A 16,916-nucleotide genomic window follows, 5' to 3' on the forward strand; every position below is an offset into this window, starting at 1 on the left:
TAGCTTTTAGATTTTTTTGAAGATTTGTTCTATAATTTTCTGACATATTTATCAACCTCTTTATTAAAGAAAATTTAAGAGTATTAGCTCTAAGAATGCGGAATATTTTTTGCATATCTTGAACATCAAGGTTTACTACTCTCTCTATATAACTACGAACTAACTTCCTCCGTCTCTTTTATTTTTAGAGGTGAATAAAGGCATTTACTTTAGCTACCCATGTCGACGTCACAGCTGTGCTGTAGTAAACATCCCAGCACCATGTGTCAATAAAATGATTTCACACATTGAAGATGTGGAGTCCAAAATACAGGAGTATTTGAAAAGGGTAAGAGACTTATGTAAAATGCTGACATCTTTGTAAACTCTACAAAGCCTGTAAGGGTCTGTTACTTTAAAAATCCAAGAAAATATGTTGATTTTTTTAAATGATAATTGAAATACTTTTTAGAATCTTTGCCCAGTTGGATAATTTATTAGCTTAAACATGTTTTTGATAGTTTCAATTCAGAAGAGTGAAATGACCTTATTAAATAGATTCCCCGACTCCTCCCCCGCCCCCAATTTGGTCTTTTTCCAGAGGCAAGCATGCTAAGTAATAATTTCCATAAGCCAACTTGACTAGTAAATTAAAACGGTATTTACATACTTTTTGTGGACACTAAACTGATTAGATGATTAGATGAGTAAATTGGTGAATAAAAGGACTGTGAGCCCTTTTTAATGAATTATCTCTCTTTCTAAAGAAACACATAATAGGTCTGTTGAAAGAGAGTGAAATGATTCTTTCTTTGGCCATTTAACCTGTTAAAATTTTCCTTTATTATTCTGAAGAGAGTTCAATCTTGAAGTCACTGTAGCTTTCAATTATTTTCAAAGGATAACTAGGAATGCCAAGAAAACACATACACACACACACACAAAGCTTCTCATAACTTTTATTAGGATTACATTTCTGAGTAACTAATGCAGAATTAGACTGCCCAAACAGGGGGATAAGTTTGCCAGAGACTTGTGCTATTTCTTTTCCTTAACCACTGTTAATGAATCTGGCTCAGAGAATGTTCTGATGGCCACTCAGATGGCCACAAATTCTTAGGTCTAGGACATCATCATCATCTCCTTTGAGAGGTATTAGAGTACAGCCATTAAGAGAATTTGTTCTGTGAAGTTTGGATTTGATCGAGGGGCTGCACTCAGGGATCCAGAGGGCCACGTGTGGCCTTGAGGCCATGGCTTCCATACCCCTGCATGGGCTGCCGACATGTTCTGTGACCTTAGATGGGGATGGAGAGATAATGACATTGTGTTAGAACGAGTGCCGAAAACTGATATGCACTCAACATATATTTGCCAATGTTATTTATATCATTCTATATCAATATTATATTGTCTCTATTGCTTCTATATTTCTCCAAACCAGAATACTCCTGGAGAAAATGCTTTTCAGGGCACAGAACTGAGGGTGTCCTGGGCCTCTAGGACTATGTCAAGCAAATAGTGAGAAAAGAGTGTATATTTATTGATATGCTATGCTGTACACTTCATATGTGTTTTAATTAACAATTATCCATGTTGTTACATGATAAAAATAGAATCATAGGGATTTTAATAAATAATTATAACAGCTACCATTTGTTAAGAAACTAATATACATCAGACACCATGTCGTTTCTCTTAGACCTCACAAAAGTATTGTTGAATGGTTATTGTTAAGCCTAATTGATAGACAGGGAAATAGTAACTTAAAACAAGTTCACAACTTGTTCAAGATCACAAGGCAGAACTAAGATTCAAACACAGTGTCTGTAATCAAAGCTCATGTTCTTTCCCTAGTCCCATTTGGGGCTTTGAATAGTTGATAAACAGCCAAACACTAGGGATAATGGGCCAGCTAAAAGATTTTCTTAGATAAAATAATTTGCAAAATAAGCCAAGATATTTTATTGCTTATCTTAAGGAAAACTGAAAAAGGAACCTTTCTCATGTAAATATATCATAAGCCAACTGAATAAATGGAAAAGCTCTAAGAAGGAAAGCTCATGGGCAGACTTGTTTAGTGCTGTCTTCTAGTGCCTGGTTCAGTGCCAGATACACAGTAGGCAATTAATTAATGTCTGTTGAATGAAAAAAATCAATGAGGACCTGAAGCAGAACCTTTCTTTTCTAGATACATCTGAGGCACCTATCCACCTACTATTATAAGAGCTATTATGTACTAAATATCTGCTATTTTCTCAGCATTTGATATTATAAATATCTATTTTTGCATTTGTCCTTTATAGGAATCCTACTTTATAGGTGAGAATTCTAGGACTTAGCAAGTCAAATAATTTAGTCATCACACAGGTAGTGAACATTAAAGCTGGAATTTGAACTTAGTCCCATCTGATTCCAAAGCCCATTCAGCCTCTATTTTGTATCTCTAAAGAGTAGAGAACTTAATCCTCAAGACAGAGAGTTAGTTGGCATTTTGACAAGAAACACACAAAATAAAAATGTTAGTATACTTCTAGACAAAAACTACAATAATGATAATAATGTGTTTATAAGTAAATAAATATGTATTTTATCTGAAAGGAGGTTTATGGTAAGATAAATATAAATGACAACTTTTTTAAGATCCTAGGTTATCTTGTAGATTTTCTATTTTCTAAATTAAAAACAATTATTTTGTTTTATTATTGACTATGTAGTTGGTAGTTAGCTTTGTTAGGGTTGAATTGGTTAATAGACAATATGTGCTTATATTTCTTATGCTGAATTTTATGTTTAGGTCACCACAACTATTCATTAGATATTTAGTTACCTATACAATATTTGAATTAAGATTTTAAGGATAAACTGGTAACCAGCTATCTTTTTGAAACATGAAAAAAAAATATTTTTTCTGACTAACCTACAACAAACTTCCCAATATCACTTGGAAAAATGAACTTTTGTTAATATTAGTTAGACAATATTACACTGACATAGGAACTTAAATTTCCTCAAAAATTAAAGTTAAAGAAATTAAACATAACCGGAAGAAATCTTTAAAAGATGGCTTCTGATTTTTTGATAAATAAAAACTAATAGGATCTATTATTTCCAAATATATAAACACATATGGATATCTATGGAAAGATTTTATATGACATTTTCATATAGATCATAATTCAGAATTAGTTAACTTATGAATAATTCATAGTTTCACATAAGTTACTTATGTAAGAAATATTTGAAATGAGTAATTATCCTAAAAATATACTAACTTTTTGTGAATGTATGTCTGGGTACATTTTAATAATTCCACAATGCCTGAGTGAAATGCAGGAAAGGAATATTTCTTTTCCACATTTTTGCCACTTAACAACATTTTACCCAGTAAAGTTGTCAACTGATTGTACCTTTGAGAGGAAGTAGAGTATTTTTCTATTTGTATTGGTATATATATATATATATATATATATTCATTCATCACCTACAATCCCAGGCCCTGTCTTGTACCTTATCTAGTGCTCGGGGAACGACAGGGCTATCCCTTTATCAGTTCCCAGGGGGATTACGTGTGCAGAAGGCAGAGCAAGACAGTAGAACACGTGCTTGGTGATTTCCAGTGGGAGCTTTCACTCCAAATTCCATTGTAATCTATCTCCATGATGAGTTGCACAAAAAGAATTAGTATTTTGAGTTACAGGTTATCTGAATTCCTTTGGATTTTAAGATTAAGAGTCAAAGCAGATAATTAGCTTCATTATCTCTCTAAATTTCCCAAATCTCATGCTTTATGACACCAATTGTTGAAAAAGTTTGGTACAATTATGAGGACAGGCAGATCCATGCAGGGTCCAGGAGGTGTTTGCCCAAGTACAAGTTTATTTAAACTCCTCCTCCAAAGCCTCCAAATCTGAAAACATAGCTGTTATAATGCTCTTGACTTTGACTCTGTTCATTCCACACACTTCATCTGTTACAGTTGAATTTTTCTCTCTGAATGGGAAGAGCGTATTTATGGTGGGATTGGGTAGAGTTAAGGACAGAGAGAGAGAGTGATGCTCTCTCTAGGCCAACTGTTGTTCCTCCTTTTTTAATTTGCGACAGTCCCGCTTTTGTCTAAATTGCTGTCTGTGTTTCTCTACAAAGTGCTTGGATTTTACTTTTTAACAGCTTTATTGAGATAATTTATATACTATGAAGTTTACCAGTTAAAGTGTACAAATCATATTTACACAGTTGTGTAACCATTATCATAATCATAAATGACATATTATATGATCCCACTTATGTGAAATGTCTAAAACAGGTAAATAGGTAAGAGATGGAAAGCAGATTTGTGGTTTGCTAGGGCTGGTACTAACTGCTGACAGGCATGGAGTTTCTTTGGGGGATGTTGCTTGTTTGTTTTTAAGCAGGGCAGATCTTTATTAGATAAAATTCTGTAATTAATTGTGAAGCTGGCATCTACTTAGGGTATGAAATATATTAAATAAGTGAAGGATTAATCTTTCTTGGATCAACCATTAAAATTCACTTGTCCACGGTGATTTCCAGTGTAGTCAAAATGAACACTGTAGAGCCCGTGATTCACAACGATGCATTGGCCATAAACTTGTCCATTCACTTTTAGCAGTTTAATTGCAATTTGATTTTTTTTTTAAGTTTCAGAGTATTATGAGGGTATAAATGCTTTCGTTACATAAATTGCCTTTGCACCACCCAAGTCAGAGCTACAAGCATGCCAGTCCCCCAGACAGCAATACCACATCTGATAGATATGAATTTACCCACTCCTCTGCCCCCTTCCACCTGCCTTACACCCCATGAATGTTATTTCCATATGTGCACATTAGTGTTGATCAATTAGTACCAATTTAATGGTGAGTACATATGGTGTTTGTTTTTCCATTCTTGTGATACTTCACTTAGAAGAATGGGCTCCAACTCCATCCAGGATGATACAAGAGGTATTAATTCAACATTGTTTTTTGTGGCTGAGTAGTACTCCATGGTATACATATACCACATTTGATTAATCCACTTATGGATTGATGGGCACTTGAGCTGTTTCCACATCTTTGCAATTGTGAATTGTGCTGCTATAAACATTACAGTGCAGATATCTTTTTTATAGAAAGTCTTTTTTTCCTTTTGGTAGATCCCAATAGTGGGATTGCTAGATCAAATGGTAGTTCTACTTTTAGTTCTTTGAGGTATCTCCATACTACTTTCCACAGAGGTTGCACTAGTTTGCAGTCCCACCAGCAGCGTATGAGTGTTCCTACCTCTCCACATCTACGCCAATATTTGTTGTTTTGGGACTTTTGATAAAGGCCGTTCTCACTGGAGTTAAGTGATACCTCATTGTGGTTTTGATTTGCATTTCCCTGATGATTAGAGATGTTGAGCATTTTTTCATATGTTTATTGGCCATTAGTCTGTCTTCTTTTGAAAAGTTTCTGTTCATGTCCTTTGCCCACTTTTTAATGGGGTTCTTTGATTTTTTCTTGTTGATTTTCCTAAGTTCTATATAGATTCTTGTTATCAGCCCTTTATCAGATTTGTAGAAAGCAAATATTTTCTCTCATTCTATAGATTTTTTAGAATATTTTAGACCTACAGAGCAATTGGGAAAGTAGCGCAGAATTAATATATCTCTTGGATCCAGTTTTCTTTATTTTAATATCTTACAGTAGTGTAGTATCTTTGTTACACTTAATGAACCTTGCTAACACTTATTATTTTACATTTTAAAATTATAGTCATCATAGTAAGTATAAAGTGATATTTCATTATGGTTCTGATTTGTGTTCCTAATGACTAAAGATGTGGAGTATCTTTTCATACGCTTTGAACCCTGTAGTGAAGTTTTCATTTTAGTTATTGTAATTTTCAGCACCAGAATTTCTATTTGGTTCCTTTTTTACCTAATTTCTATCTCCCTATTGATATTTTCTGTTTGTTGAGATATTGTTCTCCTTTGTTCTTTTAGTTCTTTGCCCATGGTTTCCTCTAACTCTTTGAGAAGATTTAAGACAGTGGATTAAATTCTTTGTTTAGTAAAGTCAATGTCTGGGCTTCCTCAGGAATGATTTCTGTCAATTTATTTTATTTTTTTTCCTATGAATGTGCCATATGTTTATGTTTCTTTCTATGCTGTGTTATTTTGTTGTGGTAGTGGAACAAAAGGGTATTTTGGTAATGTGGCAGCCTTCACAATCAGATTCTCCTTTCCCAAGAGTTTGCTATTGGTGACTGCTGAGAGCTGCAGGCATTCATTCATTTAAGGACTTTTCAACACTATTTTAGCAACAACTGTATTCCCTGTCATGTATGGGCATTAAGTCTCTGTTATCTGAGCGTTCACCCAGTGATCTGACAGGAATACCCTCAAATGCTTGAGCAAAAACTAAACAAAACTCTCCCAGTCTTCACAGCTTGGCTTTAAGCTCAGGCACTCTTCACCATCAACAACTCTGCCTCAGCCTTTATCTCCTGCTGCGTGGAGCTCATAGATCTGCCAGAGATGCAAGCTTCAAGTCTTCTCTGAGCATGTAGCTGGTATTACACATATGTGTTGCACTCCAGTTTGCAGATATACAGGGTAGCCTTCTGAGCCATTATTCCCCCAAAAAACTTCCTCCTTGACCCCTTTATTCTAGGGCTTTGGGATCTGTATTCAGCTTGCTACATCCTCTGCTCCTTGCCCAAGGAGGTACAGGCAGTGTATGTTTTTAAATCCTTTGGCACACTCTACTACCACTCAGAAAGCCATTCTAGTCCAAAGGTGAGAGGTGAAACAAAAGTCAGGTTCGGTGCCATCTCTCAGGGCACTGTCAGGCCAAACTGCAAAACCACAGTTATATTTTAAGAGGTCTGTATTAGTCCCCTGGCACCAGTATTCCATACCAGAAATCTGGACTGCTGTCTCAGTGGTCACCACCACCATGCTGGGGAATGGGACATGGAAGACAGGTAAGAAAAAATGCCACAGCAGTATCTTACCAACATTCACTCATTAAACTTCATTAAACAGTGCCCTGTTTGCTGTAATTTTTAAAAAATTAGATGTCAGGCCTTCTGAAAAAGCAAATTCTGTCAGTACTTACTAACATAATGGTTGCTTTAGTGAAGGGACTGATTCTTTGAGCACCTTACGCCACCATTTTCAGTGATGTTACTCCAGCCATGTTATTTTTGATTCATATCCTTCTTTAGTTTGAGCATATCAGTCTGCTGTAGGACCATATCTTTAACCTTCTTAAATGCCATTCTTAAGAGGAAGTTGCCTAACATTCTATAGGCACCTTCCCTAAATTTTCTGTTTCTTATGTCAAATCTTTCCAGCCAGCAAGATTTTTAAAGAAATGTCCTCAGGATGAAGAGCAAATCAAGCTTGTGGCTATAAAAACCTTTGTTAAAATATCAGTAATATATAAGGTGGTGCCCAATAGACTTTATAAATAGGCTTCTAATCTTAAGTATGTTGTCTCATAGTACCTTGACATGCTCAAAGTACAGAAATGTATATCTCATAAAGAATTATGACTTTATCTTTTAGGCCACAAAGTGAACTGCAATAAGATTCACAGAAGGTCTACAATGTTTTCAATAGCATCATATTAAGAACAAAAGCACTGGCAGTTTGAATTATAAGGGATGAAGGTGGTTTAAAATAAAAAGATACCATTCACCACTTTAGTGGTACAAAGATTTTTCAATTTAGTCACCCTCTAATGAGTAGACTAGCCACTAAATTATCTATTCACAGCTCATAAAGAGGACTACTAAAAACTGTAACTAATTAACTTATAAAATAAAATTAGTCACATTTTTAAAATATATCAGACATATTCATTATATTAATATATGTGTCCTTGAATAATAATACTTTGTGAAACATAGTAAAAGACAAAGCAATTAGAAGGTATTCATTCATTCATTTACTTTAACATACTAACAATGATTTGATGCTTTTAAATTTAAATGTTACATAAGATATTTTTTTTCTCCAGTTGAGTTATCTTTTTTTCCCCCCTGGAAAGCCCCTGATCTTATCTGCAGCTCTCATAGCAACAAATCACCTTCTCTCGTGTACTATAATGAGCTGATTCCCACTAAATTGAGAATTTTCTCTAGGCCCAGTCCTGGCCTTACGCTGTATTATAGCAAATGATATATATAGTCAACAAATATTTGGAAATAATTGACTTACCCATTTCAATTTTGGATAGCATACATCTATACAAAAATAAATCATCACTATATTCTAATATCTAGCTTATATATACAGAGATCCTCTAGAAAAGTTTACAAAGAGTCATTTGGACATTAAACATGAAACACAACATTTGGGATATATTTTTATTCTGTTTCAGAAGAAATGAATTAAGGTTTTTCTTCCATTTCTGTTCTTTATTTTCCCCCTTTATTCAGTTTAATTGATTTTATAACTATTTGAGTTTCTCTTAAATACAAAGAATGGGAAGCTTGAATTTTTTTCTTTTTTTTTTTTGCAGCCTAATAATTTTTTTAATTTGGAGAAATACGCAAGGTGATACAGCAATTTAAAGAACAGAGAAATAGATGGAAACTTTCAAATGAAATTAAAGTGTTTTAAATAATGACAGAAGAAATACAACCAGTAAATATACAAAATTACTTTGTGTCAGTTCTTACTTTACTTTTTTAAAACCTCCTCCCCTCTTGACTTCATTCTAGTCTCTCTTTTCACCAAGATGTCTCTGAAGAGTTTTATGCTAAAATCCTTTCTCAGTATAATACATTCTTTTTGACTACTGGGATTCCAGCAATTGCCACTTTTTTGAATATGCTAATAATTCTTAATTCTCTGACTTAAGCTTTGATCTCCTGCCCGGCAGATTATATTTCTATCTGCTTGCCAGACATCTCCACCTGAATTTCTTGCAATAACATTTCTCCTTTGTCACACTGACTTGCCTTCCTCAGTTGCGCAACAACACGATGCACTCAATCACACATGCTGAGAGCATCCAAATCATCTTCGATGTGGAAGAATCTTTCAATCAACACATTCACTTAATCATGAGGTTGTGATAACTCTATCTTTGGAATTTCTTACAATTCTTTCCTGTCCTCTTTAATTTCACTGTCATGGTTATAGACATAGTATTCAGTATTCATACACCAGATTTACAAATGTTTCGAGACACAAAAGGAGATTCCTAACATAAAGTTAAATTTTTCTTATTTTTACAGTGGAAAATTGAAGGTTTGATGAATACTTTCTTTGTCTCAAAAATAAAATTTAAATACTTGAAATATTTGGTAATAATTTCCAATAGAAATATAGAGTTAAAAATACAGATACAATGAAAATGTTAGAGGTATCAAGTAGGAATTTGTGGGCAATGTGGTTTAGAGCTATAAATAAATGAAGTGTTTCATTTCCCTCTATAATGTGATAATTTTTTAAACTATATCCAATTTGACAGTTTTAGGCCCCCTCCACCTTGGTTACTCTTTGCTCTTCTGAAAAAGACAGAAATAAGAATTGCAGGGGATTTTGGAGTTAGTTGGATATAATTTATTATATTAGATATTTTAATAAAGCATTCTAAATACCACAAATATTTGTGACAATAAGTGAAATTTCAAGGTTAATTATAATCAGGAATTTTATTTAAAATAACAATTTAAAGTGACTTTGAGAAATTAGTAAAACTTATCCAAATATTTCAGATAGGCAGTTAGGAATTTAGTAATGCTTCAAATTTGTCTCGGGTATTATAGGTCTTCCCTGTGTTGATCATTTTGATATCCTGAATAAATAATATTTAAAAATTTTGTCACCTCACATAATTTTTTCTTATTTCTTCCTTACTTCTACAAAAATGTTGGTAGGGTAATGTTTTGATATAGTACCCTAAAATGTTTCTCTATAATAAATTGTGATCTACTTAGAAAAATTGAGATAATCTATTTTTATCTTTATAAAACAAATCATCTTCTATTACAGTATAAAAAGGATCAAACTGAGAATATTAATTAAGCATTATTCACTTATTGAGGACTTTAAAATTTTGGTATAATTATGTCACAATTCATTGAAGTGCCTCTTAACCAGTTTCCTCCTGACTCTCTTGTGATACTTCAACTTCAAATGGCTTCTTAGAACTGTCATATAAATCAACCTGATGTAGGTTTCTGCATTATGCAGGACTCTCATGTGCCAGTTTCTAAAACCAAGGGATAGCATTTTCCTGATAATTCAGTAGTTTAGCATCCATTAATGTGCTCACTGAATAATCATTTTCTTCTCTGCGAAATGCCTGTTTATCTTTTGTCCATTTTCTTTCAGATTTACTTATATTTTCTTATTGACTTGTAGGAACAACTTATTACTTTTAGTAAGTTATACGTGTTGTAATCAGTAAAAAGGCTCTTAATTTTAATGCAATTAAATGTATCATTTACCCTTGTTTTAAGTGTTTAGTGTCCTGTTTAAGAAATCTTTCTATACTGCAGAGTCATATAAAATTTTTCCCTTATATCTTCTAAAAGTTTAGTTTTTTATTTGAAATCTGTTTAACAATGAGAAACTACTTTCTTTTTCATATAAGAATGGAATAGGTAGCTAATTTTATTTTTTTTAAATAATGAAAGTTATTTTTCTCAATGTTGATTTTATTGCAAATCCAGTGATTTCCTAGAAATCATCTATACCATCTATCATATATCGATTTTCATATATGATTTTATCTATTTCTGGCTTCTCCATCCCACTGATCAATTTTACCTCCCCATTTCAATACCTTATTTCACTAATTTACATGCTTCATTATATGTTTTGATATCTGGTATAGTAGTTCTTTCTTTTTTTCCTTTTTGGAGTTCTTTGAGTATTGTAGGTACATTGCTCTTCCATATAAATTTTAGAATAAGCTGTCACATTACATGAAAAAAAATATTATGCTTTCAAGAAAAATTGCATTCATCAGTTTTTTATTATGTAGATGAATTTAGTCTCTTTCAGAGTTTTTTAGAGTCTACTGAATCTATTATACTACTAGCACAAGAAAATTCCAACAATATAGCAAACACCAAAACCTGTTTAGAGGAAAGGACTGAATAGGAGATAATGGGGAATATGAACAAATTGATGAGTACAATAATTGATGAGTAAATTATTGGTTCTGTGACATATTTACTTAATATATATTTGTGTGTATATGTATGTATGTAATTGTGCATGCATAAACATAGATACAGATAAATATATATACATAGATAATTAGCATGTCTTTTCTCATGCTTTCTGCCCATTTGCATTTAATTTTCTATTAATCTGTTCAAATATTTTTTGAAATTTTTCTTTTATTTTTATATATTAATACAAATGTTGATTGTAATCTTATGTTCTATATAATTGCAATTATCTTTTCTGCTTGTACTAGTCATTTAACTTATTTAGTCATATTTTCATATAGAAATTTGAATGTAGCCAGATAAGTTGTATTATAAATTCTGGGATTTTTATATTGTTTAAAAGTATCTTCCTCATATCAAGATTATTAAAATAGTCTATTATTTCTAATTTTTTTTAATTTTTGTATTTAGCTCTTTTAAACTATCTGAAGTTTGTTTATGAGATGAAGCAGATGTGATACTGTCTTTTCCAAATTATTCACATTACCCTAATATCATTCATTTAATTATTGTCCATCTCTATTTGTTTGACATGGAAATTTTATAATAATGAAATGAAATCATAACTGTTCTAATGAAATCATAACTTATTGAAATCATAACTTATTTTATTCTATTTCATATTTTAATAATAATATCCTTATACTAATTTTTATTTTCTTTTTTTAATATTATAAAAAAAGAGACACATGCCTTATATTATTATTATATTTACTCTTCTTCATTCAAATATTTCTGTTAGATCTGAGGTAAATTTTCTTATTTTTAACACTCCAATTTTTCTGCAAATATTTCTATACTCTTCATTGTCCTTTGTATATGTAAGTTATAGACCAGACTGATTACTGGTCATTAGTATAAATTTTTTGGGTTTTTTTGTTGGTTTCTTTGTTTTTTAATAGCTGTCAGAGTTTCCTTACGTCAAAAGCTTTTTCTAGTAAATAGAAAATTTTACTTGTACTCTTTGTAAATAAGAGGTAATACATTCAGGAAATAAAATTGGGGACTCTACTTTTGCCAGATAGGCTTACTTTTGAGTTACTATCTTAGAATATTTCACTCCTGGATGAATCTGCCCTTGTTTTCTCTCACTAACTTGTTTATATTTATTGTGAGATTCTACTAGTGACTCAGTCTCTGTTTTGTTTCTCTGTAGAACAATAGCCTCCAAGCTGGACCACTGCTCTATCCTAGGCAGATCTTCAGTGTGGCTTGAGAGCTCTTTCCATGGCAATGACTAGAAGGCAACTTTTCAGCCATGTATTCTAGAGTCTGTGGATGGACAGCAATAAGACTGACTGGCCCATCTCATCCACAGGCAGTCCTTCAGTATTTACTTTGATTATTACCAGCTTATCCTCACATACTGGGAATTCCTCATGAGCCATAAAGAAGCCTTTACTATATTCTGAGATGTTTTCCATTTGTTTATTTTGAGCATTTTTCTTTGCTCTATTTTGACATTCTAATCTGATCACTTTCTATTTCTGGAAATTCTTCTAATATATCTGTTTCACTGATTTTTATTTTATGTTTTCTATGTTTTTGTATACACACATATATAAATATATATATAGTCATCAACACATAGGACATTTTGGTTAATGATGAGCCATAAATACAATGATGAACCCATAAGATTACAATACACATTTTTACTGTACTTTTTCTATATTTAGATATGTTTAGATACATGATTACTTAGCATTCTCTTACAATTGCCTCCAGTATTCAGTACAGTAATATGCTGTACAAGTTTGTGGCTTAGGAACAATACCATATGGCCTAGGTGTATAGTAAGAAGTAAGATATAGTATCTAGGTTTGTGCAAGTATACTCTATGATGTTTGCACAGTGATGAAATTGCCTAACAAAACATTTCTCAGAATGTATCCATGTATCCCTGTCATTACATGGCATAGGACTATGGAACTATATATATATATATATATATATACACACACATACACACACAGCACACACACACACGCACACACACACAGGCACACACATATATATATATATATATATTCAGATGATTGTGGTAGGATATGGGAATTGAAGAGAAGTAATCATATATGCCAAATCTAATATCTTGAATTCGAGATCATCTATGAAACCCGTAACATTCTGACTTTACATTTTTGGTAATTTATGCCTCTTATGACCCAAGGGACTATTCGGATATATTTGTAGAACATGACCCCTGCCAAGGACTTTATAGTCCAGAAAAGAAATAATATCATTGAAAACTAAATAAATATTTGTAAACCCACATATAATTTTGTGTTTACCACACTTTGGTAATACGTTAAAATTCAATGGATGTCATGAATTTCTGATTATATGGAATGTCTTTTGGGAATAATTGGCATTTGAACTGGCCCTTGACAAAGGGGTAATATTTATTAAAAGAATCACAGAGATGAAAGGTAAGAACAATTAGATGGGGGTAATAATAAAAGGATAGAAATAGGTAGGAGAAGTATACACCTGTTTGGGTAACAACAGAGTATAATTAGACAAAAATATAGTGGAGAATGTGTAGTAGAGAATTGACGGTTTTACCAGTGAGTTCAAGCTTAAGTGAAGTTTACCAACTGTTTCTTAAGATGTTTAAAATTTGATTTTTATTGAGATCTTTTATTTTGACAGTTTGAAACTTCTTTTGAAGAATGGTAAGAAACTTTCATGCTCCTTTTATTGTTTTATTTTTAATGTTAAAAGTTTGATCATCTGCTATAGTGCAGTTTACTTCAAAAGGAACAGGAAATTGAATGCAGGATTTTCCACACTAGATATTAAAATATGTTTTTAAAAATATAAGAATTAGGATATCACTGATAATGGCAGAATAAGGGTCTCCAGGTTTCCATCTGTCCACAAAAACAAATATAAAGTTTGCAAAATGTTGGTCAGAATCAACTTTCGCAGAAATCTGGAATCTAGTCAAAAATTCACAACCGCCAGGGGAAAATGTAATGAAGAAAGAAGCTGCTGCATTGCATTAATAGAGCACTGTGGCATTTTAAATTCCCTGCTCACCATCCTCCAACCCACGGATTGGTGGTAGCTGTGAAGAGAGCAATGCACACTTGTGGTGCAGATTGCTAGTGCTAGAGGGAACAATAGGGACCTTATTCTGAAAGAATTATGTTTGAGTGTTTTGACCTGTCTGACAGCTCCCTGAAGAACCAGCAAAAAAGACTTGTCTTTGTTTGGCCTGACTTGGATCAATCGCAGGGCTGGGGCTGCTTCCAGGCAGTGTTTGCTAAAAGCATTTAAAGGCATATACTTGCCACAAGCAGCCTGAGGCTATGGATAACAGCTGGGACAAGCATTAGACAGGCCAAAATGCCTGAGAAGAAAGAAGTTGGGAAAAGAGATAGATACACAAGGGAATAGGGTTATTCAAAGCTCTCAATATACTGGGAAATTAAGAAGGGCACAGATATAATGAAGACTGGAAATACGCTCAGAAAAGACCTGAGAAGATGCTAATCTTTTACCTCTAGCAGAACTTTAGGATTTGCACAGGGAGGAATTGAAGGAAAAAGCAGGATAGTAAACAGCCTGGGTAAGCATTGAAGGAGTCCCTTAACATATACATCCAATCTCCTCAGCAGTTATGGAGGAGTTGAGGAATGAAAAGATATAAATAATATACTAAATAAATAGCAAAGTGGTAAAAATAAGTTCTTCCTTGAAAGTGATTTATATAAAAATGGATCAAACTTTCCAGTTAAGAGGTACAGAGTGGTAGAATGTATAAAAATACATGGTCCAACTATATGCTATCTATAAGAAACTCATTTGAGATCCAAAGATACAAGTAGTTTGAAAGTGAAATTATGAAAAAACATAATGCAAATAGTAACCCCAAAAGAGCCAAGATGGCTATACCTATATCATACAAAATAGACTTTACATCAAAACCTGGTAAAGAAGACAAAGAAGACTTTATATAGTGATAAAATTGTCACTCAATCAAGAAGATATAAAAATTATGAATATACACACTTGACAACATAACCTCAAAATATGTGAAGAATACTAACAGAATTGAAGGGAGAGGCAGTTCTACCATAAATGTTTGAGAATTCAATGCCCCACTTTGAATAATGGATAAAAGGACTAAACAGATCAATAAGGAAATATACTTGGAACAACCCTAGAACCAACTAGACCTAACCAAATTATATAGCACACTCCATCCAACAACAGAAGACTCTTCTCATGTGCACATGAAACATTCTCTGAGATAGATCATATATTAGGCCACAAAAAAACTCAATGAAATTAAAAAGATCAAAATCAAACAAGATATTTTTTCTGACCCAATAGTATGAAACTAGAAATCAGTAACAGAAGGAAACCTAGAAATTTTACATATATGTGGAAATTAAACAAATATAATGGATCAAAACAATAATCACAGGGGAAATTAGAAGACACATTGAGATAAATGAAAATGAAACCACAATATACTAAAAGTTAACAGATGCAATAAAAGTAGTACACAGAAGGAAATTTAGAGCTTGTAAATGCTTACATTTAAAAAGGAGATCCCAAATCAAGTAACCTAACTTTATACATTAAATAACTAGATAAGGAGGAGAAAGGTAAGCCCAAAATTAGCAAACTGACTCAGGAAAATGTAGAAAATCTGAACAGACCTATAAAAAATAAAGAGATTGAACGAATACTCAAAAACTTTCCAACAAAGAAAAGCCCAGAAGCAGATAGCTTCACTGGCAAATTCTACTAAACGTTGAAAGAATTAACATCAACCCTTCTCAAAATCTTTCGACAAATAGAAGAGAAGGGGGAACGCTTCCTAACTCATTCTATGAGGCCAGCATTAACCTGACACCAAAATCAAGTAGAGATATCACAAGAAAACTGTAGACAAATATCTTTGTGAATTTGCATGCCAAAATCCTCAACAAAATAACTAGCAACCTGAGTCCAGCAACATTATTATAAATCATAATCAAGTGAGATTTATTATCCTTGGAATGTAAGGGTGGTTTAGTGTACAAAAATTAATTAATGTAATATTCTGTGTTAATAAAATAAAGGAGAAAAACCATGTGAACATCTCAATTGGTAGGAAAAACTTGTGACAAGCCAACATCCTTCATAAAACTGGATTGTAATGGAACTTCCTAAACATAGTAAAGGACATTTAGGAAAAACCTTTGGCTTACATTGTTACTTAATGGTGAAGACTGAAAGTTTTCAACTTGAGATCAGGAGCAAGATAAGAATGCCTGTTTTTAACTCTTTTATTCTACATTAGAACCCTTGTACATTGCTGATGAATATGAAATGGTTTAGACACTGTGAAAAAGTTTGTAGGCTTCTCAAAAGTTGAAAACTAGAATTAGCATATGATCCAGCAATTTCACTCCAAGGTGTATACTCAAAAGTACTCAAAACAATTGGTGTTCAAACAAAAACTTGTATACAAATGTTCATAACATCAGTATTAGCAATAGCCAAAAGGTGGAAATAACCCCAAATCCATCAATGGGTTAATAGATAAGGAAAGCATGTTTTATCTACACAATGGAATATTATTCCACCATAAAAATAAATGAAGTTCTTCTACATACTACATTAATAACCCTCAAAACTATTATACTAAGTTGTGCTAAGTTAAAGAAGGCAGACACAAAGGTCACTTATTATATGATTCCATATTATATGATTCCATTTATGTGAAATATCCATAATAGGTACAT

At 32.7% G+C, this 16,916-nt stretch overlaps 1 protein-coding gene across 1 annotated transcript in view; it reads left to right on the plus strand.

Moving 5' to 3' along the window:
- Positions 1-16,916, plus strand: part of CCDC178 (coiled-coil domain containing 178) — a 353,748-nt gene that overhangs the window by 19,422 nt on the left and 317,410 nt on the right. The window contains exons 4-5 of the mRNA XM_069467842.1: positions 189-328; positions 13,825-13,847. Of these exons, the coding sequence (XP_069323943.1) occupies positions 189-328; positions 13,825-13,847 (163 nt within the window). The remainder of the gene's footprint in view (positions 1-188; positions 329-13,824; positions 13,848-16,916) is intronic.

Source organism: Eulemur rufifrons, chromosome 5 (assembly GCF_041146395.1).
Source record: "Eulemur rufifrons isolate Redbay chromosome 5, OSU_ERuf_1, whole genome shotgun sequence".
Taxonomy (NCBI): Eukaryota; Metazoa; Chordata; class Mammalia; order Primates; family Lemuridae; genus Eulemur; species Eulemur rufifrons.